Source organism: Eleutherodactylus coqui, chromosome 6 (genome assembly GCF_035609145.1).
Source record: "Eleutherodactylus coqui strain aEleCoq1 chromosome 6, aEleCoq1.hap1, whole genome shotgun sequence".
Lineage (NCBI taxonomy): Eukaryota > Metazoa > Chordata > Amphibia > Anura > Eleutherodactylidae > Eleutherodactylus > Eleutherodactylus coqui.
The window spans coordinates 135,184,248-135,208,038 of record NC_089842.1 but is presented as its reverse complement, the minus strand read 5'-3'; the positions used below and the strand labels follow the sequence as shown (position 1 = coordinate 135,208,038).

The window sequence follows — 23,791 nt, the reverse complement described above, 5'->3', positions numbered from 1 at the left end:
GTAATGGCAGATTACAAATTGTGCTAGGCAGAGCTGTCCATTAACTTCTCTACTTTAGTTACTCACTATGAAGTACCTGGCTATAGCTCCTGGAAAGAATACTAACAGGGTGTAAGGGCAAGCTCAAATCAATATAAAGTTGTTATATGGGGATGATTAGTTGCTTTATATTTCAGAACCCCTATCTTTTCCATAAGGCCTTGTTCAGACAAGTGTGTTTTTAGCACTGCTTAGCAATGCTAAAAACATGCTTCTGTAGGAACCAATAGGTATAATCGTCCCATGTAAACGCATGCAGCGACTGAACAATGTATCTTTCAGTGTAAACAGCGGTCATAAGACTGTCTGCTTACTGTAAATGGAGGTGGGGGAGAACGCTCCCTGGCTGCTCCACCTCCATTCTGGCAGAATTGTGAGAGATGCCAATAATACTCTCTCCTGTGTGCACAGGAGCAAGCATCAGAGGGACAAGCTGTCAGACACTTTTGCCCAACAACTCATTCCGTGTAAAAGGGCCATAACATTATGTTGGTCCAGGATGGTGGTATGCAAAACTTTAAGAAACACCATCAGGTAACTATCCTCATGGTTGTGGCTGACTGGTTTTGGTCAGTTAGATCTAAACAGTAGTAGAGACTTTATTCTTCTGATGTAACATCTGTCTTGGATTGATCTAAAACTTACACGCTTACTTCATATCCCTTTCCTTACCCAGCAGTTTCTCAGAATATGACATAAGGTCATCAATTCTGCCAGTGTTTCAAATAGACCGGGTCCACTTACACCTTTGTTCGATAATCAAAGATTTCTACCAGCAGTGAGTTCTGCCTCCTTTTTCTTATTCTTTCTCTTCTTTCTCTTCACTAACTTTGTCTTAACAATAGTTCAAAAGTACTTAGATACACTCCTAGATGGTCAGAGAGTATTATACAGGGCCTTTATGGCTCTTGAACGTACACCAGTTTTAGGGGTATTGGTAAAGTTTCAGTTTGTTTCAAACCAATTCATATCATACCGGACAATTTACCAACATTTGGCGAACCAGCCAAACCATACTTTTCAAAAGTTTGCTCATCAACAGTTCTGAATATACTTAGATTACAAAGGCTTGCCTTCTAAGTACAGACATAACTTGAATGACCTGGGCTTTGTTACAAAAAGAAGACTAGATCCCTCCATCTAACCCCTAGTAATTGTACATGCCACTGTGTCTAATAATGATTCTATTATAAAATATAGCAAATGAGTCCTCTACGTCTGAAAGTCAACATCTGTTTTATATATTTTTATTTTTTGTTATTAGTACATCCATGTTGCATTTTTGTAGGATTGAACTGAGTTGTGGGACACTTTACATACATCTGAATTTTATGTAACCAAACATCAAGACAGACAGACAGACAAAGGGTTAAATCACTGCTCATGAGTCACATCAAAAGTTGGATGAGTGTAAATATGTCATTAGACAGGCCTGAGTGTAGACACTCCCTTAAATTGTCTGAAACTTTAATTCACTAGCAAATATACAAATTATACATAAGTTATAATCATTACTTTTTATATAGCTAAAAACTTTGCTGGGAACAGGGGCAAGCTGAGAATTGTTTGGATCCTCAGGGAACTTGCGCCCTGAGTCATTTAAGCTAGGGCTACACGGCAACTTTTGGCTACAACAGGGGTTGTACGACCACACACTCACAGTGAAGTGAATGGGATCACACTGCAAAGCGTCCAATCTCTGTGGATTTGCTGTGACTTGTGGCCTGCAGTCGTGACAAGCTGGGACTTGTTTTGCAACACCATTCACTTCACTTTGAGTGGAAGGTCACAGGTCTACACAGTGATTTGTGGTCACTAAACTCCTGTCACAGCCAAAAGTTGCCATGTAGCCCTAATCTTACCATCCACAAACTATCTAAAAGAGAATTGGAGGATTCAGCTGCACCCGTATAGATATATGGAACAGTTTCTACATGTGACTTTTAAATGGCAATTAAATGGCTAGCCTTTTGACCTATTAGTTTTTTCTAGATGGTTGCACTTTACATAGAAGAAATAGCCAGTAGTTTATTGAGCAAAACAATACATATATATTTTTATTATTAAAACTAATTGTTATCCATTTAAACATTTACCACTATGATCCTTAAAATGGCACTCCCATGATCCTTTCTAGTAATGGAAGCAAATGTTGACTGTAAAAGACATATGTTGGCTCTTCCGGCCACTCACTTGGCTCTTCCGGCTACCTGCCTCCATTGACTGCAAATAGGTACTTGTTTAGAGATTGTTCGCTTCGTGTTTACACTTATTGAGAAGTCACTCAGTAGTATCTTTGATTCAGCTCACTGAAACACAACCTCTATTGACTACTGAGCAACTTCTTGTTCCGTGCCCTGTTGGGGGTCATGTGTACATTGCCTAACAGTCGCCCATAACTGCTTGTTTGAGCGATTATTTGGGGGATTATCAGCCTGTGTAAAGGTATCTAAACTCTTAAAATTTATATTGATGGCTAAAGGCAAGGCAAACAGAAGCTAGTAAACTATAGTACCGTGTTTCCCCGAAAATAAGGCACCCCCGAAAATAAGACACATTAAGAAATTTGCAGAAATCGCTAATATAAGACACATCCCGATAATAAGGCATACTAAAGTGTGCAGGCAAGTCGAGAGGCCTGTCCCCTGCTGCCATCCCCGTTGTCTCCTACCTCCTCCTGTGCTGTACGATTGTGCTGTTGTTGTAAGCTCCCCTTGCTGGCTGGAAAACTCCATAGGATCATCCTGTTGCTGCTGCACACGTCTGCTGTGATGAGCTCCCTCTGGTGGCCGGAAGCTGCAATACCATCCCTGCTTACAAGTGGTACAGGAACTTCTGTCTGCAGGTACGTTACTTTTTTTTATGGCTCTGTGTGTGAGTCAGGCAACCATATGTGTGATTCTTAAGGCTGGGTTCTCACAGAGTGTATTTCCAGCCTTAGGGGGTGAGCATTACAGTCTCCAGACAGTGTGTGGGAGCCAGGTAAACAGTGTGTCATTTTGATTCAATAGGGGGTGTCTGCTTTTTTGCTGAAGAGTCTAAAGTACAAGAAATAAACAATGTTGCTACCGTATATTTTTACCCCTAGACATGAGCGCAAAAAGAAAGAGCTATTCCGTTGAGTACAAGAAAGGAATCGTGAAAGATTCTTGGGGCAAAAACCTTCCTGCTTTGGCCCGAAGATTTTACAAGAAATGGAGTGTCAAGAAATTCAGCAGGAGATTCCGGGTTCAGATGTTTATGATGATGTGCCAGAAAATGATGACATGACTGTCATTGAGTAATTTTTGCTTTGTTTTCACAGTTTGTCTAGCTATATTGGTTTGTGGTGACAACTACGGTACTGTGCAGTATATACGGTAATAAATGTTCATTTTTTTTGTTAAACAATAAATGTGAATTCTTCTTCATTGAAAAATAAGACACCCCCTGAAAATAAGACATAGCGCATATTTGGAAGCAAAAATTAATATAAGACGCGTCTTATTTTCGGGGAAACAGGGTAGTAGTGATTGGTTTTAGGCAATATAGTTTAATTAACTTTTCACCCATAGGACCCTTTTACATGGGCCGACATATCGATCAGATTCTCGCAATCAGCAAGAATCTAAATGATTGTCGTTTAGTGTAAAAGCATGCACAGACTGAAGATTATGCATAGCTAAAAAGCAAAAAACGAATTGTCCCCTGTAAGCAGGTAGTCGTTTATCTATGAACAACTACCTGTGTACTGTAAAAGGAGGGGGGGAATGATGCCCAGCCCACTCCACCTCGATACAATAAGCAATAATCGTTCCTGTGTAAAGCACGAGAACAATTATCGCTAGGATGACCTATCAGGCATCTGCATCTAATCTGTCACCCAGGAGCGTAACTATAGAGGATGCAGGGGGTGCGGTTGCACCCGGGCCCAGGAGCCTTAGGGGGCCCATAAGGCCTCTCTTTTCCATATAGGGAGCCCAGTGCTATGAATAAAGCATTATATTTGGGGGCCCTGTTACAGGTTTTGCATTTGGGCCCAGGAGCTTCAAGTTACGCCTCTGCTGTCACCCCATGTAAAAGGATTCCAAGGCTGCTTTCACACATGCGTCTGTAAAAACGTATTGCTAAATGCTGCGCTTTACAGTGTTTTTGAACAGCATTTTCAAACGCGTTTGACAGCCGCTCTAAACACACCCCATCATTGCAATACGTGTTGAAGAGCGTTAAAAATCACTGGATCGCACTAAAATAGAGAAGACATTGTTTAAACGCTCGTCTAAGAAGCCCCATTGAAATCACTGGAAGCGTTTTACAGCGTTTAGCGTGGCATTTGAAATGCCATGATAAAACACTGTAAAAAACTTGTGGCGTTATTAGATGACCAGTCTTGCCACCTCAACAGACCACTAGTAGAAAGGATTGTTCGACAATCAGCAGTAGCTCCAATTGTTTTGCTGTCCGCCATCCAGAAACAGGTGGCACCATCGGTACAGGTTCCTGTGTCTGTCGGAACCATTTCCAGGTGCTTGGTTGAAAGAGATTTGGTCTCACAGTGCCCAATACATGTACTGTCTTTGACATCCACTTACCTTTGCCTCCATTTGCAGTGATGTTAAGAACTACGAAACTGGATTGTTTCAGAGTGGAACTGAGTTGTTTTTAGTGATGAATCCAGATTTACTTTGGACACTAACGATGGTCGTGTCTGGAGACCTTGGGGTGAGCACCTCAATCCTGCTTTTGCTATGGAGCAGCACTAGAGATGAGCGAGCATACTCGTCCGAGCTTGATACTCGTTCGAGTATTAGGGTGTTCGAGATGCTCGTTACTCGTGACGAGTACTACGTGATGTTCGGGTTACTTTCACTTTCTTCCCTGAGAAATTTGCGCGCTTTTCTGGCCAATAGAAAGACAGGGAAGGCATTACAACTTCCCCCTGCGACGTTCAAGCCCTATACCACCCCCCTGCAGTGAGTGGCTGGCGAGATTAGGTGTCATCCGAGTATTAAAATCTGCTCCTCCCGTGGCTCGCCACAGATGCATTCTGACATTAGTTCAGGGAAAGTGGTATCTTGGTGGAGCTGCTATAGGGAGAGTGTTAGGAGTATTTTAGGTTTCAAGAACCCCAACGGTCCTTCTTAAGGCCATAGAAATCGCAGATCGCACCTATGTGCGATCTGCGATTTCTGTTCTGTTCTCTTCTCTATATGCGCTCAATGGGGCCGGCGGCAGCAGCGCCGACCCCATTGAGAACATATAGAAGACAAATCATTCTTCTCTGCCATAGCTGTAACAGCTGTGGCAGAGAAGAACGATGTTTGCCCATTGAATTCAATGGAGCCAGCAATACAGCCGCCTCCATTGAAAGCAATGGGCTGCCGGCGATCGCAGGATGAATTGTCGGGAAGGGTTTAAATATATAAGCCCTTCCCTGCAATTCATCCAGAAATGTGTTACAATAAAAATATATACCGGCGTATAAGGCGACGGGGCGTATAAGACGACAATTCATCCTGCGATCGCCGGCAGCCCATTGCTTTCAGTGGAACCTGCTGTATTGCTGGCTCCATTGAATTCAATGGGCAAACATCGTTCTTCTCTGCCACAGACACTAACAGTGTCCCCCACAGTGGCCTCAGTAGCAACAGTGCCCCCCACAGTGGCTTCAGTAATAACAGTGCCCTTCACAACTGCCACAGTAGTAACAGTGTCCCCCACAGTGGCCTCCGGGGTAACAGTGTCCCCCACAGTGGCCTCAGTAGTAACAGTGTCCCCCACAGCAGCCTCAGTAGTTACTGTGTCCCCCACAGCAGCCTCAGTAGTAACAGTGTCCCACAACATCCTCAGTAGTAAATGTCCCCCACAGTGGCTCCAGTAGTAATAGTGTCTGCGACAGTGACCTCAGTATTAACAATGTCCCCCACAGTGGCCTCAGTAGTAACAGTGACCCCCACAGTGGCCTCAGTAGTAACAGTGTCCCCCACAGCCACTTCAGTAGTAACAGTGTCCCCACAGCAGCCTCAATAGTAACTGTGTCCCTCACAGCAGCCTTAGTAATAGTGACCCACACAGTGGCCTCAGTAGTAATAGTGTCCCCCACAGTGGCCTCAGTAGTAATAGTGTCCCCCACAGCAACTTGACAAATACCCCTGCGCAGGTCGAAATGTAGCAGTTCTTGTTTTGGAGAAATAAAAGATGCTGGAATTTGCACCATACATGATGCTCTTGGACTTTTTCTGCAGTCATAAGTTGCCTTGGGTTCCAGAGTTAGGATCCTTCCCTGCCTCAATGATCTACCTCCCACAGAGTGGTGTTAAGTGAGTGCTGCTGATAACCTTTTTGTTTGTTGATACAGTGTCCCCCACAGTGGCCTCAGTAGTAATAGGGACCTCCACAGTGGCCTCAGTAGTAACAGTGTCCCCCACAGTCACTTCAGTAGTAATACTGTTATTTCTAATACCAATATAGGGGACACTATTACTAATAGTGTGCCCTATATCAACCCTAGTAATAATATTAACCCCACAGTAGCCCCAGTAGCAATAGCACTCACCCAAACCCATACACTCATCTCCTCCCTGCAGTCTAAGCACTGCTCCTTCTCTGCTCGGTTGTGAAGTAGGCGCAAATACTGTTGGAAGTGTGCACCCGGAATGTTTCCCCCCTTCTCCTCTCCTTCTGTGGAACCAAGGAGGAGAGGTCAGTGGAGGAGGATCCCCAATACACACACAGACGTCAGAGTGTGCACCCTGAATCAGCAACGCTAGCAACGCCGCTGAATGATTACCATCCGGGGAGCCACTACCGTGGTGAGCAGCTGTTGGCGCATGTGCCAACAGAGAGGGCCCTGCATGCTATAGATTCGCCACCACAGATCTAGAGGCTCAGTTATAACAAATGTGGACCGATATGCCGCAGGATACCACACGGAAGCTGTATGCCTCCATGCCCACCCCTATCACAACCTGCATCCAGCTAGAGGCAGCCCAACAGGGTACTGGAGCCTTTTTTTCAAGTGTTCAGTTTTTTACAATAAATGACCATTTCCTTCTGATATTGTAATGACATTTGACTCCAACAACTCTTTCTAGGTCCTTGATTTTTTTTTGTGACAAAGAGTTCAACTTCATGTCTGAGGCTTATTAGGTTCTATCTTGAGGTTGAGATTTGTCCCTGCTTTCTCATGCACTATTCCATGCTACCAATCCCATGAAGCATCAGCACATCACATGAGCAGCTACAGCCTGTACTATCTCTGCCTGCTGGGAGGACAATGCCATTGCCATCTGTAATCTATATTTGTCTAAATAAGCTACAGACCATAACTGCAGAGTCAGGAGGATGAGCGGTGATCTCATTCATTATAACTCTGTAATAGGAGCCACTAATCATTAGCAATAACTGACAGGAGTGTCTGTTCCCCTCAAAAGAGTTTGTGTAGTAGAGTCCAGCACACGGGAATTATGCTGTCTGAAAAACTGAATAAGGATCGGTTTACACCAAATGATTTACCATTTGAATGAGTGAACAATAGAGATGAGCGAGCACCAAAATGCTCGGGTGCTCGTTACTCGGGACGAACTTTTCGCGATGCTCGAGGATTCGTTTCGAGTAACGAACCCCATTGAAGCATTTTTGTATATCGCCGATGCTCGCTATGGTTTTCATTTGTGAAAATCTGGGCAATTCTAGAAAGTGATGGGAAAGACACAGCAACGGATAGGGCAGGCGAGGGGCTACATGTTGGGCTGCATCTCAAGTTCCCAGGTCCCACTATTAAGCCACAATAGCGGCAAGAGTGCTCCCCCCCCCCAACAATTTTTACTTTTGAAAAGCCCTCATTAGCAATGCATACCTTAGCTAAGCACCACACTACCTCCAACAAAGCACAATCACTGCCTGCATGACACTCCACTGCCACTTCTCCTGGGTTACATGCTTATAGCCGCTTCCACTGAAAGCAATGGGCTGCCAGCGTGCGCGTGATGAATTGTCGGGAAGGGCTTAAATATAGAAGCCCTTCCCTGCAATTCATCCAGAAATGTGTAAAAATAAAAAAAATATATATACTTACCTTGTCCTGGCAGACGGAGTTCAGCGCGGCCGGCCTACAGTGGGTGTGAAGGGGGTGTGAGTCAGACCTGCCCCCTGATTGGCTCAGCCTGAGAAGAGAACAGGAATCGCAGATCGCAGATAGGTGCGATTTGCGATTTCTGACTATGGCCTAAGAAGGACCGTTGGGGTTCTTGAAGCCTAAAATAACTCCTAACGCTCTCCCTATAGCAGCTCCGGCACCAGCAGCACTGTCCCTGATCTCTGTCAGAATGCATCTGTGGCGAGCCGCGGGCGGGCAGATTTTAATACTCGGGTGACACCTGATCTCGCCAGCCACTCACTGCAGGGGGGTGGTATAGGGCTGGAACATCACAGGAGGAAGTTGTAATGCCTTCCCTGTCTTTCTATTGGCCAGAAAAGCGCGCTAATGTCTCAGAGATGAAAGTGAAAGTAACTCGAACATCGCGTGGTACTCGTCTCGAGTAACGAGCATCTCGAACACCCTAATACTGGAACGAGTATCAAGCTCGGACGAGTACGCTCGCTCATCTCTAGTGAACAATGTCAGATTTTGCTTGTGCAACCTGTTTATACAGCCAGATACATTGTTGGCTCGTTCAAACGAGAAATAGTTCAGTCGTTCATTTATTGTATTAGTGAATGAGAACGACTGAACGAGCGGTATTTAAACTGAATGATTAGCAAACGAGCCAACGATGATTTTTTTATGCTTGCTTAAAATGAATGATGAACGAAAAGTGAACGATTTATCATTTGTAGAGATGAGCGAATATATTCGTTTCGAGTAATTACTCGATCGAGTACCGCGATTTTCGAGTACTTCCGTACTCGGGTGAAAAGATTCGGGGGGTGCCGGGGGGCGGGGGGAGGCGTGGCGGAGCGGGGGGTAGCAGCGGGGAACAGGAGGGAGCCCTCTCTCTCTCCCCCCACTCCCCGCTGCAACCCCCCACTCACCGACGGCACCCTCCGAATCTTTTCACCCGAATACGGAAGTACTCAAAAATCGCGGCGCTCGGGCGAAAAAGGGGCGTGGCCGAGTAGGTTCGCTCATCTGTAATCATTTGTCATTCAATCGTCCAATGCATTTACACAGAACAATACAGTTCATTTTCACTTGTTTGAAAGATTTTTTGAACAATAATTGTTCCGTGTAAAAGGGCTTTAACCCTTTCCAATCCACTGTCTGACGTCTTCCAACATTCTGATTGGAGCCTCTACAGCTCCGATGTCGGAAGACGTCCTGCAGGGTATTCTTAATGTATATTACTGGCCACTCTGTTGTCTAGGGCCTCTGCAGCTTGTCACATACTGCAGAACTGGCTCTAGCCAGCAGATGGTGCCATTGTAAAATGGCAGAAAGAGAGACCCCCCTAGGAAACCCCGAATCCAAAATTGGATTGCAAAGGGTTAATTTGAGAACACAAACCCAACTAAATCTCAACTAGTTAGAATTGAGATCACATGACCCACCTGAAGAGTGGTTTCAGATAGAAAGAAATAACTAACCAAGGTAATACTAGCCGACTTACATATGCTGTGGGCTAGTTACATAATGAAGGGGAAAGTTAAAAAAAAATCACCAGAGTGGCTCTTTAAGTCAAGCCTTACAAAATGAACTTCAAGCGAAAGAAAGTTTCAAAAAATATAAATTTTATTCCAGCTTATTTTTACATTTTGTAGAATAACAATAGTTTTAAATTTATACACCTTAATTAATAACTCTGAAATATATAAAACAATGTATTTATATTTATACATGTGTATATAATTAGATATAAAAATATGAATTACTGTATAAAACTGATGATGAATAATTGGCTACCACATTGTTGTTCATTGCTACAAGAATTTTTTAAAAAGTCCAACGTTTCTTTTCCTGTAACAATTAACACCATTTTTTATTGAACACCTTTAAAACAGGTGTTGAAATGAATGACTGTCCCAATAACCTCGTTACCAAGACAATAGCAATACTTTATTAATATGAATTATTAAATAGTAATCTTTATTTATAAAACATTTACAATTTGTATTCTAGAAAAGAAAAATGTTATTTCTACATGTAATGCTGGTATTCATTAAATGTAGGGGTTTTGGAAAACATCTGCACCACATCAGTTTTTCAACTAAGAAATAACACTTGCTACAGACAGGCCTGGCAGACCAAAAAGAACAGGACTTCTAGTTCACCAACAACTAAAGTGCAGAATGTCTACCCATGTTATACAGGCTACTCAGGCACCCTGCTAACACCTGTGAAGAAGGGGGGAAGAGAGACTTTCTTTCCCCCCACCGAGGGGCCAAAAAGTCTACAAGAACCATATCATGAGCTTGAGAATGTTCATAGAACTGACTGACCCCATATGTTGAACTAGAAACTTATAGCTCTTCTTATTACTATGAAAGAGATAGCAGCAACAGAGGACAAATTAAATTTAAAAAGTAACTTAGATTTTTCCACAATAAGCCCATGCTAGAATGCTAGATTGGCCATGAACATTTGCTTTTCTTGCATGGTGACCAGTTAGGAGGCTATAGAACATGCAGTACAAAGGCAAATTATTCCAGTTTGCATACTACAATCATCTTCACCTGTATTGCATAATAAGAGGTACCCATACACCATCAATAGCTATTGGCCAAATGTTCAATTGACCAATAATTATTTTTCACTGACTCCCCCCATACTCATGAACGCTTAGTTCACAACCAAGTATTCATGAGTTTTCCATTGCAACAATGAAGAAAGCCACAACCAAGCTCCTCTGGCAGTAGCTTATCTCTAGCATGTCCGATCTTTATTTCTCCAGGATGGGCAAAAGTATTAGGCACTGAAATTCAGCATGGCCAATCTTTATTTCTCCAGACATCATCTGCTGAGGGGAAGTTAAGAGACTTTGATACACATCAGACGGTCTCTGTCCCACCTAAACGGTGGAATTGGACAACTTTTGTTCAGTATGCATGAGGCTTTAAGACAAGCCAACTTTACAGCCCTGAACACATCAAGAAAGATAAAAGAAACCCAATTCCAGCCTGATCCATTCAGTTGCCCATATAAATCACCGAATCTTGGTAGAAAACAGGTGCACAATTGCAAAAGGGCGGAAAAAAAAGTTTTCATAAAAACGATTAGCTTTGCTCTGCCCAAAACAGCAGGCCTTCCAGTTTGAGCCATACTGCTACACACTATGAATTTAAAAAATACTGAAATGACAGCAGTCTACCAAGAAGCTTTTCATTCACCATTCTCCATCTTTCTATTTAAACTGGGCAAATTCACAAAGAGTTGTACCTACTGGAACCCGATACAGATGAATACCGTATGTTCTAGTTCAGCGCTATTTGTATATACAGCCTCTCATAGGTGTCAAGAGACCCACTTAGAAAACACCCAGACATTTATTATTGCTTAAATAAAAGGCGGTTTTGATGTGGTTACATGGTTTTCTAAATTATGCACAAAAAGGCAGGAAAACCCTTTAATATAATCAAGGGGAAATTAAACCCTTAAAACAGAGTTTAAAAATGGTTGATATGGCTTCGGTTATCTATGTCCAAAAGTTTAGATGTTTTATGTCAACAGCATCACAATGGAAGAAAACAAATCCAATAGTCATGCCATCACATAATGTGCTTTTTCTTGCTGCATCCAAATAAGTTTTTTTTGCAAAATTTCATCAAAACAGTATAATCTGTTCTTAAAACAGAACATAGATGAAGGTGAGTTGTTCAAATCCTCCAATTTGTGGTTCAGAGGAACAATATAAACCATATAAGCTAGTACAAAATATAAAAGTAATAATTACAAATTCTATTAAAAATAGACTTAAAATTCAGATGGCAATATCCCTCTGATCAGTATGGCGGCGAATCCTTGCAGTACAAACCAGGCAAGAAAGCCAACAGCAGTCTGAATAGCAGCAGTTTGATCGTCTGTTTTGCATAGCTTGATAACCAGGAGTGAAAATGTGGTCTTTAAAGATCTGTATAAGTTACTATTCTCCAACACATACAAGAACCCATGTGTTCTTCTAGACGCCATTAAGTATGTTTAACTCCAACATTATCTTCTCCTAATCGATTTTCTTTTAGAATGCTTGAATTCTTCAACAGACTGATATACATGTACCTTTCAATCCGTATGAATGGAGTATCCAATGATTATTTGCAAGCCAGGATTACATAGTGGTATTATATGTAAATATTTACGGGTCTGTAGCAAGCTTGCTGTTATGTATCAAAACCAAGTCACTTGCTATATAAATACACAACATTATGTATATACAATGTACCTGAATACATATAGTGGCCAGAAACACTCAGGAAGTAAGTTTTGCAGCAGACATGTTTCTCCTTTTAAGTTCTGTTCTTGAATTCTGCACTTGGAACCATCTATGTACTGAACATTTGTGTGCACTAATAACTTTCTATGTTCTCCTTTTGAGGATTTCCATGTTATCTCCATTTCTTCCTCTGAAAAGATCACTGCACTTCAGTTTTTCTTTTCTCGTTCCATGATCCATCCGCTTTTTCTTGTTCCCCAAGAACTTCTGAAGTCTTGAGGTCCCATTTGCTACATTGTCTGTAAACCTTCACTTTTGAACAACAACAGTAGAAGATGCTTGTATCAAGTGTACGCTTAACATGCTCTTTCCACCTTGCAGATGATCTTCTCCTCATACAATGGCAAGACTGCATTCTCCTCAGATATCTCTTGAAACACAGCATTGCATTCAAACTCTTGACTCTCCTTTTTGAAGTAATATCTGCAAAAGATGGGAAGGATATTAGCAACTGACAGAGAAAGCCTGACATTTCTTTTACAATATCAGATCAGACCTCAGACATGATGCTTACTTGTAACTTCCTTTCTTACTGAGCAGATCTTTAAATTCTTGCAAAGTCAAGCTAGGCTCCTTTGTTCGAATCATGTAAGGAATTCTTTCACCACAGAAGTAGTAGACAATTGCTAAACCTCCATGCCCTTGATCACTATTCATCTTTTTTGCAGACTTAAGCCTATAAGAAAATTAAAGGGAAAAAAAACCATTAGAGTGGATGTATTAAGGTTCTTAATCTAACGCCATAAGCCAGACTTGATCTCAGAAAGCTTTGCTATATTGGTATGAGCTGCGTTTCATTGTTGAAAAGAATTATTTTGGACTCCTTTTAAGGCTGAGTTATGAATTTTTGTCTTCAAGGGCAATTACCTAACTCTGGTATACCTTAATGGCCACAATCCATACAGATAAGAGCTCCCCATACATTTGTAGGTTGCGAGCCACTTTGAAATATAACGTATATGGAGCTATGCTAAATAATAAAAGGGATAAAGCCTACTAAAGATATGAGTTTTAGGATTGAATAGAGTTTTTTTTATTTTTGTTTAAGCTAAAGCCAGAAATTGATACAGTGGGAAGGAAACATCTTTTACATTTGCCATGTATTTTGAATCCACTTCTGGTTTTGGCTAAAGAAATTGCCAGAAAAAGCTGTGTGCAGCTACCATTTCCCTACTGTTAAAGTGGTTTTCCAGGCAGCTGTCAGTGCTGGGCTACACCGGAATCGGAGTGGAAGCCATTGCTCTGATCCCTGTGTAGTGTCCGGCGCTCGTAATAGCAGGCACAGCTTTCATTGAAATCAATGGGAGCTGCAACTGCAATTATAAGTGCAGCTACCATTAATTTCAATGAGAGCTGTGCCTGCAATTACGAGCGCCCGCCACTACACAGGGGTTGGAGCAGCAGCTTCCGCTTAGACCTTGGTGTAGCCCGGCACTGACAGCCGGCGCTGCCTGGAAAACCCCTTTAACTATCAGTAATATTAACCTGGTACCAAGTTCTAGTAATGATACGATATGCCTGGTACAGACTTGTGCACTGATGTATTGAACCTGCCAATTGCTGGAAAGCCACATGCAAATGATCAGAGACCCATATGTGGTTCCTGAGACCATCAACAACCACTTTGCATAAAGATACTCACTCTTCAGACAGTTTCATCGTTGAGAAGCCAGACGCTGGAATATTCTCTGCAGCTTTGCCTTTTTCTTTAAGTGTTGCAGACTGCACACACCTTAAATACAAACAAACGATTTTAAGCATGTGAACCCAGACAGCTGGACAAGATTTTTAGACATTTGATTTTCATGTTTGCCAAAGTGCTTAATTGCCACAACGCTCAACTTTATAATATAGGAAGTATCATTTATAGCTTTACAAAGTTCTAAAATGCTGTTAGCAACCAAAATGCTGCAGCAATGATTGGAATGGTCACTTTGACAATAAGCAGTAACCCTCTATGACATCCATTTGCCCTGACAGGGCTTATGTACAGGGGTTTCCTTCATGAAACAACTTCTTAAAGGGGTCTTCTGCCCTTTTTCAATGAAGACCTATCCTCCGGTCATTAGTAGTTGGTGGACAAGCGTCTGCCACTTGTAACCCCGTAAATCAGCCGATTGTCCAGTAGAGCGGGATGGACGTCGTCATCAGCGGACAGGAGGGGGAACTTGAAGCGATGGCTTCACTCCCATTGAAATTAATAGGAGTGCTGCTATTCCACTTCCTGCTCCTGTTACTGATATCCTCTCCTGGGCAGGAAGTGGAATAGCAAAGCAGCACTCCCATTGATTTCAATGGTAGTGAAAGCGTAGCCCCAACTTTTTTCCTGTCTGCTGATGAGAATAGGAGAGCCTGCTGTGCTGGACAGCAGGCTGGATGATCGGCTGATGATGCGATTCTGAGCAGCAGACCCCAGTTCTTAAACTACTGATGACCTGTTATCAGTTGAAAAAGGGGGAGGAAACCCCTTTAACATATCATTTCTATTATATAATAAGAACCAGTTTTAATAAATAGTCACAAAAAAACTAAAAAGCCAAAGTTAAAAGACCTAAAAAGCAACATCTACATTTGTATAGAATGAGCTATGACTAGTAACGACGAGGCAATTGTGTACACATTGTACACTTTGTAGTCAGTTACCTATTCTTATGAAGTTTAGGAACTCTTTTGTCTTCAACGAGTCGCCGGCGGGCTTCTTCCAGTTGATCCAGGGTGTTTGGTGCATTAAGTGGAGGCATAGACGTATCCTGCAGAAATAGGTGTGCTGGCTGGGATGCTGTGCGATGGCTTGTTTTCTTCACTTCTGGACAGTGGCTTATACTATAATTAAGATAATAGAGTTGTGATGTCTTAAAAAGTGTTATATTACATATAAATATATTTATGCATATTTAAGAGTCTACTAACAAATAAATATACCAGTAATATCTATAATATATATTTTTTTCTTACCCTGTGTTTACATCACGATGATGTTTTTTCATCATCTTTGCGCTTTCTAAAACCCATTGCAAGACACTGTGGCTGCGTTCTACTTCTTGCTCAGGTGAAAGTGGCATGGTCGTCCCAGGAGTAGAGTTTGCATCATCCAGTTTATGAGGTGGGACACATCCTTCCACCTTTCTGTAACTTTTTGTTCCCTGTGAACTGTGACAGTTAAATGATAAGGATTTGCATGGGAAATATAAATATATACATATTTTGAAGAAAAAAAAAAAACATAAAATAAAAAAGGACAACCAGTAATATCAGCACAGGTATGCCTACCTAATAGATCCTCGCTGCTCTACATTCTGCGTGACAGGCGTTTCCATTCCTGGAGGAGCCTTCGGTCTTAAGTGTGAGGAAGTTAAGCTTTGACCTTTGCCAAATGTTGCTTGACCTTTGGCTTTTCTTTGAATGAAAGGAGACTGTGATCTAGGTGACAGATTTGCTGGTGTCTTCAAGACTCTGGATACATGGTCATCAAGGATGGACTGAGGGTCATCCTCCAAAGGAGCAGCTGACAAAGCTTCATGACTCGATGCAGGAATGTCATACTCCGGTTTATCTTCTTCCTACCAAGATAGAATTGCAATATTCGTAACTTTAAGTCCAGTAACTTTCTTTATCGATTTAATTAATTAACATGACGACTAATTTTCATTTTGACCTTTGAAAAGTATAAAGTTACTGAAGTAACTTAGGCTACTCCCGATTCTTTAGGCAGGACCTTGCCAAAATCTATTCCTGTAGCATTCTATACCTCTGCATGCCTCAGCTTGTCATCCTGCCAGGTACATACTTGTATCACAGACTCACATCTTATACTCATCACTGACTTATTACTCTTTTAGACTATATTATACATAAAAGAACAATAAAACATTATGGAACATCATAGACAAAAAAAGGGGGGGGGGAGTGATTCTTGCATATGTTATATTAAGTTCTGATGGATACCTGCATATTTTCCATAAAAAGGGTAATTATAAGGTATATTTCTTAATTTCTACTACAGGCTTTTAATAAGCAGATTTGCAAACATGAAGCAAGGTAAACTGTTCTCCAGGCACCTGAAAATTGCACATGGCTCTATCCTGTTTGGCTATAGATCAAAATAGTGCCGCAGTTGACCTACAGCCAGTCTATGTAGACAGGAAACAACAGTTGTCTCAGGGATCAAAGATCTCCATGACAGTCACATTTTTGGGCAGCTGAAAGGTTTATGCCTGGAGAGGACACATGGATACGTTTTATGATGCATCTGAGCAAACTAGAACTCAACTGATCAAAAATAGCCTATGTATTGACTATAAAAGAAGTAGATCGAGGAGAAAAATGTGATTTTGAAAATATATTAGTGAAGGACCTTTCAGATGGGGAGATTATTACCCAGTCATTTGTACAAATGCTGAATTCTGATCATTGCTCAGTGATTGAACAACAAACGATAATGCTTGTTTGTCATTCGTCACATCTGCTATGTAGACAAAAAAATTGCTTGTCAGTGGCGCATCTGTTCAGGTAAGCAGGGATGCGCTGCTGACAATAATGGAAAGTGTATGGGAGGGCAAAGCAAACAACTGATTGCAGAAGTGACCATTCATAAAAAAAACCTGAAATTGGAAGTTATAGATGTTCTCAATGAGCACTGATCGATGTTATATTATTGATCGGTGCTCATTATGGGCAATTTATCTGCCCGTGTAACAGGGCCAAATATATCACAAAAGTCATATTTTTTTACCTCTTTCAACCTTCGTAACTTTTCCTCTAACTTTTCTTCTGCGTCTCTTTGTCTTTTGACTTTCTCCAAAGCTAGAGTCAGTTTGGCTGCAAATTCTGCAGGATTGGTTGGCATCATTTCAGCTGGTGGGCGCATTGTTCTCTGAAGGGAAAAAGGTAATCATAAATTTTTACAAACGGGTTAAACGGTTTTCCGTAGGAAATGGGGGGAAAAAACCTTGACTAAGCTGATTAAAGCAATTTAATTTGTATTAAACATTACATGTAATTAATCGTCAAAATTAGGGGCTACGCATGGAATTATAGAATGGAAGTTGTGCAAGCATATGGAGCCCTACTGAATCATTTTATTCCCAATTTCATCGTAGCATGTTCCACTGGATTCTATATTATGGCGGGGGGGGGGGGGGGGGATTTTACTGTAAATACGGCACCATATGGAAGCATAATGTTGTGGTGCAGGAAGTGCCATTGGCTCCATACTATACAGCTTTAGGGGCCCTGTGTGGCTCTGTATGGCACTGTGTGGCGTACGAAATATAGTTGCACTATAAAAATACACTAAATATGGCTAGTTTCTATCAAACTGCATCTTAATTTAATGAACCAAATATTTTTCTATAAAACTTACCGGAACAAAAGGCAGAGGCACTTGACCATTGGCACTAACACTTCTATGGATTTCTCTCTGTTTTGAGCGGTATGGCGGGATTCCATCTCTGTTAAATAATACAAGGAAATAACTTAGTATATATATATGTGTACCACAACAGTGTATTATGTCATACTTTGTAGAAATCATGTGTTCTCAAACATACGGCATAACAAACATGGAATGAATCCATATGACAACTGAATCTTTGTTTTATAGCCTTAATTGAGGATTTCACCCAAATATCTAGACAAACATCAAGAAGTGACACAAAACAAATATCATAGGTTCTTTTTACTATGGAGACACCAAAGAGCCAAGTGTATCACTTCTATTTGGAGCCATGCACTTGGCAACTTCATCAAAGTGAGCAGCAAATTCCATTCATTGTCTCCAACAATAGGAACATAAAAAGCAAGAGGCCGCATGTTTCTTGACCTGTACCCTCTGGCAGTCTACTTTTTGAAAGAACCAAGGCCTGCAGGACCACCTGCCAAGGATGCCTAAACATGTCTAAGCATGTGAAACTACTATTTTGTTATTTTGATATACTGTATTTTTCATTTTTTCTATGGTTATTATTTTGCATATACACATTATATTGATTTCGAACATCATTTATACCAATTTAGGTTGGTGCATGCAATGTTTGCAGATACTTACACGCTACTATCTGTTATGGACATACTGTCTTCAGTAAGTGCATCACTTGAAATTTCACTGTCATTAATACTAGCTGCAGGAGCAAAGTACTGGTATGCTGGTTCAGTTTTGCAAAGATGGGACCTGTAAAAAAAGTAAAAACACATCATGTGAGATACTAGGAAGTTAGGCATGATATGAGTGACACCCCATTGACGGTCATCATCTACATTCATATGCCAGAATACTTTCAAGACACATGAAAAATAACTTTGGAAAGCTAATGGTAAAAAATAGTGTGTTAAGCTGCCTTATTAAGACATAGATCACTATAGCAGGCAATGGATGGCTGACATATTTTATGATTATCTTGACTTTATTATTTTCTGACAGAAAAGTTGGCATTGTGCACTTTTGTTTTTGGCATTTGGACAACTAAAAAGCTCCAATTCAAATAAATATCTTCCAAACTGATGTAGCTAACAGATTTACTATCTAATCCAGCATAAGCCATAAAAAGGAATAACTGTTATAAAAAACAGTCATTATAAGATAAGAAGGCTTTGAAACAGCAAGGCATCTTGGGAGGGAGGGGGAAGTGCAGAGGGAGAAAAAAAAAAAACGGACCGCTTTATAGATGTGGTTCTTTGATCTCTGGAGCAGGGAAAGATTTTGTTCACATCAAAGATATGTGAGCTCAGGGAAAGGAATAACAGCTAAGTTAACCTTTAACACAAGGAGGGAAGAACAGAGACAAAGAAATATGCTGAAAAAGTTCCGAAGAACAAACATCAAAATAAGCCTAAATGAGAGGAGAAAAAAATCCATCTATAGGTAAAATTACTGTAACTACAATAGAGAACAAGCTAATGAGCAGCAAAAAAGCACACTGAAGGCAAGATCACACATCTTAGTTCTTACCTTTGGCTTCTTGGTGGTACTCGTGTGAAGGCACGATTTATTTTCCCCACGGTGCCCAAACCAACAGAAGTGTGGCGTAATCCATTATACTCCTCTTCTTCAGCCAGAGTTGGAAGTCCAGGCCCTGGGCTATCAGGCGTGGGACTGTCTTCAATAGCATGAGCATATTCCCTGCATATATCAGACTGCAAAAAAGAAGGGAAGGCCTCCTGCTCCATGGCCCTTTGAATCTCCTGTTGTGCTTGGTCAAACACAGTTCTATTCAGTTGTTGGTTCTTGACATAGTCCTTAACTTGGGTCCGTGTGGAGGGCTTTAAACGCATTGAAACAGCTTGACTATTTTGTACATACCAACGATATATGGCTTTGGCTGTCTTTGAAGTTTTGGGTTCTGCTGGGTCCATAGCTCTGAAGCCATTACAAGCAAACCAGAAACTTAAAAGATCCACTAGGCCTTGACCTTCCAGGTACATACGAAAAAGTGTTGCCCCATCCTGATCATCCAGCAACAGATTCAGGGATCGACCCCAACGAGAAAAGCGGGAATCTTGGGCTGCGCAACCTTCTGCTTCTCGAAGTGAATCTTCTTTGCATTTCATCTGTTGTTCATAATGCTGAGGATCCATTGCAAACTTCTCAGTCTTCAGCCATGGAAAGAACAAGACATTGGTTAGGTATATATGCATTAGGTACCTGAACAGGCCCTATTAGATAGGCCAACTACCACAACAACATTTAAGTTAAAGAGGCTTAAAGTGTATGTAATGCCTAATGGTCAATGATAAAGCAGACAGTCAAAAACAAAAACATAAGGCATAAAGTTAATGTAGTAGTTGTTAACTTTCAAATAAACCCTTCAAGTCTTTGAAGTCTGGAGTCAAGTCTGGATTACCTTGCAATTTTTAGTCTCCTGACCTGGCACCGGTGGGCGCAATGAAGTCTCCCTGAATATCCGTCCGGAGTCTGGCATACAGGTCAGCACCCCAGCAGAACTCATGGCTGCCAGAAATTGTTATTCCTGTGTGGAAAGCAAAAAAGAACACTTACCAAATGACTCATTGGGGTAGGATATCTTAATATCATGCAATGCGTTTGCCATATTTATATACTGATTGGTAGCATTGAATTACTTTACTTAAAAATGATAATTATACAGTCAAAGAATGGGAAAGGCTAATTACGAAGGATTTTCATAGGTTTCCACAACTGTTTTATACAAAGAATCGATTAACATCAAAGTGTTTGACGTAAAGTTGCCTAAACAAAGTTGAGTTGGCCTTTTGTATTTTGGACATACCATTTCTATTCAGAGGACAAGTGCTGTGCTCCTGCTCCACTGTTGTCAAAAGTTTGTAGTAAACTTATAAACAATGCACCCAAAAGTTTTTTTTTTATCTGGCTTTCAAATGCCAATAGTATACACTAGAGCATGTACTGTATGCAAAATGAAAATGATAATTGTGCAGTTCCAAAGTCATGAAATGGACACAACACTTTTCCACATGTCATCCACAAGTAGGATAAGGGCCTATTTATCAACACTGATAACACTAAATCAAATTGTAAAACTCCCTTCTAAACTTTGTTTTACTTTTAAGCTGGTGTTCTGAAGATTATCAGGGATCATTAGGCCTGCATCAAGAGAAGAATCCACTTATGACTACAGCCTATAACTCCTCCGGAACTGCAAGGTTCTATTACAAGTAAATGGCCATCTGGGAACCATTTTCTTCCTTTTCAACATGACTTACGCCATACACTGTCGCCCTGTAGAGTTTTTCAAGAGAAATTATTCACAACAGGTGGGCCAAAGACTCTCTCTTCCCCAGCATACCAGAAAATGTGTCCAATATATCCAGATGTTTGAACAGTTTTATAGGTACAAGTTCACAGACATTTGTGGATAAGGGAAGCTAGAAGTATTTCACCAATTCTCATGAAATACTATACAGATGAGGCCCTCGCTGCCCCTTTACTACAGAGAGCTAGGATGCAGATCACAGAGTACTTTTAGCAACTCTTACATCTTGTTTTCTGTTGTTGAGACAAAGAGTTAAACGACCTAGAACTAAACTCAGTGGAAAGTCTTTTAATGAACAGTTAATTTAATTTCAAAGTGTGACATTTGGGAGGGGGTAGCATTACTGCATATTCTGAATACCTAAATAACACTGCAGAGGACATAAAAGTCTTTTCTGACATTATGTCCCGCAAGAGTATTTGGTGGAGGTGAAATTCTCCAAAAGTGTAGCCATATAAAAACAATATGATGAAAAAGATACATAAATAGATACATCAATAGGTAGGTTGCTTAGATTGATGTACAAGCCTTTGGGAAATACCACATATATAAGAAAATGAATAGGTCTGACTTAATCACAACCTCTAGGCCACAATACAGGACACCACAAAACAGCTCATTAACTTAAAAAGGATAGGACTACAAATGGAGAGGAGGGGGGCTACTCCACCGCAGTATCCATTACAAACCACATGGAGAAAACTAATAAAGTTAACTAATAAAAGTGCTATCAAACTTCCAGGTAATAGATTTAAAAAAAAAAAATCACTACTAGTACATTATATAATGTTACTGAAACACACACAGGGAAGACAACTGTGTCTGAAATCATCGTAAAACATAGTCAGCGTTGAGAAGTAGCAACATTAAACGTGATAAACATACCATACTCTCACACATAACACACAGCACTTTCTAAATATATCCATATGTTCCCTGCAGAAAACTGGATCTAGATCTGTCCCAGGAACAATCACAGAGACTGCGACCAGGGGGATAGCAGGGGGGCATTAAATAGTTCTATTTGCAGGGCAGATTACAGGGCCACCACCGGTAGGACTCTCTCTAGAGGCACTTAGGGGAGTTTGACACTTTAACATTCGCAGAGAGGCGGTTTACCTTGAGCTTTTCGAGGCTTCTTGACTCTGGATCACCGTTCTGTAGGTTCGTAGATCAGAACACAAATAGTCCACTTGGCCGGTGAAGCTCGGTCATGGTTGCAAACGTTGAAATAATCCGAAAGAGAATCCAAGTTGCAGAAGAGAAAAAAAACATGATCCAGTCTGGAAAGGGGAAGGGAAAAAGCCAGGAGAAAGAGGAAAATAAGCTCACACCTTCCTTGAGTGAGTTAGAACTGGAAGGATTTCTTTCCCTCTCCCTCCTCTCTCTCTCTCTCTCTCTCTCTCTCTGAACTTTTTTTTTTTTTTAATCAAAACCAAAAAGCCCTTTTTCACTCCCCCTGGGGACAAAGCCAAAGAACAAAGGGGTGTTATGGCTTTAATGAAACATCAGTGGAGATCACTGAAGGCTGCATCCTGGAAGCCCAGTAAAAGTGCAGCTCTGTAAAAGCTCATGAAACAGAAAGAAAAAAATACGATTCCTCTTCCTGATCTTTTCTTGGCATGAAATAACACAATAATTTTGCTTTTCGGACTGAAATGTGAGTGCGGGGATTTTTCCAGGCGATCTTTAGTCCTTGTCTGTGAGAGTGTATCTGCAAGGACCTGGGATTTCTGAATTCCTTTCTTAAAGCCAGACTCCCCCCTCTGGTTAAGAAAAAGAGTCCTTTGAAGGCAGCCGGACCAATGAGAGCAAAGAGTCTCCAGCAGCTATTCCTTTCATCCCATCTTCAAAGAGCCTTCAATCACATTTAACCCCTGAAGTACTGCAAGGAAGGCAGCTTGCAAAGAGGGGGAAGGGATTAAACATTTTTTTTTTTTTTAACTTGCAAAATCAAACTGTTCCAGAAGTAGATGAGCAGGGAAGAAAAAAAATAAAAGGAAACAAAAATAAATAAGACATTCAGAGCAGAAAATGATGTGCTGGAGAAATCACACGCACTCGACATTTGTGAATGATTAAGGAAGTTATTTTTTTATGTTAAGTGGTAGCATCTGTTTTAATTCCTATTTTTCTTGTTTTGAACCAAGTGACCTGAAAGTATTTATTTTCTGCTACAGAAACGGCAATACTTTTGTTTCACTCTAGCAAAGTGTTAAATAGGTCTGTAGAAAAGTTATCGGAGTTTAGGAAACATTTTACTAGGCACCAAAAGTAACACGTTTAGTCATTTTAACTCTCTGAATGTATACTTCTGAGCTCATGTTGTGTGTTATGGCTGTTTATTATCACATTTTTTGGTTATTTATTGTTTAGTATTTCCTTTTTAATGCCTGCAGTAGCCGTGTGATGCCTGTAATCCATAGCAAAATTAGATGTTTGTTGTTTTTTTTGGTGGAGAGGGGGGATTATTAAGACAAGCACTTCATGTATCAGATGAGCATATTGGGACACATCCATAATATGGATCGGTATTAGGGCTCATGTCCACGGGCGTTTTTTAGCGCGTTTTACACGTGCGATGCACGGCCGCGTGATACG

The 23,791-nt window shown here is 41.0% G+C and overlaps 1 protein-coding gene across 1 annotated transcript; it reads right to left on the bottom strand.

The window, feature by feature from the left end:
* Nucleotides 1–9,726: 9,726 nt before the first annotated feature.
* Nucleotides 9,727–22,911, bottom strand: LOC136632672 (axin-related protein-like). Its single transcript, XM_066607718.1, has 12 exons — nt 22,310–22,911; nt 20,282–20,407; nt 19,390–20,030; nt 18,490–18,612; nt 17,806–17,893; nt 17,176–17,316; nt 15,714–16,003; nt 15,399–15,593; nt 15,087–15,266; nt 14,086–14,175; nt 12,958–13,119; nt 9,727–12,866 (listed from the first exon to the last, which is right to left on the bottom strand). The coding sequence occupies exons 2-12, from the start codon at nt 20,384–20,386 to the stop codon at nt 12,740–12,742; spliced, it is 2,142 nt and encodes a 713-aa protein (XP_066463815.1). The 5' UTR covers nt 20,387–20,407; nt 22,310–22,911; the 3' UTR covers nt 9,727–12,739.
* Between the last annotated feature and the right edge of the window lie 880 nt (nt 22,912–23,791).

Bases quoted from the DNA above. Each gene is read 5' to 3' on its own strand.
- LOC136632672 (XM_066607718.1), bottom strand. From the start codon at position 20,386: ATGAGTTCTGCTGGGGTGCTGACCTGTATGCCAGACTCCGGACGGATA. The intron at 20,031-20,281 runs GTAATCCAGACT...CCATGGCTGAAG, and splicing joins AGGAGACTAAAAATTGCAAG to ACTGAGAAGTTTGCAATGGA. The intron at 16,004-17,175 runs GTAAAAAAATAT...CTATCTTGGTAG, and splicing joins AGTTACGAAGGTTGAAAGAG to GAAGAAGATAAACCGGAGTA.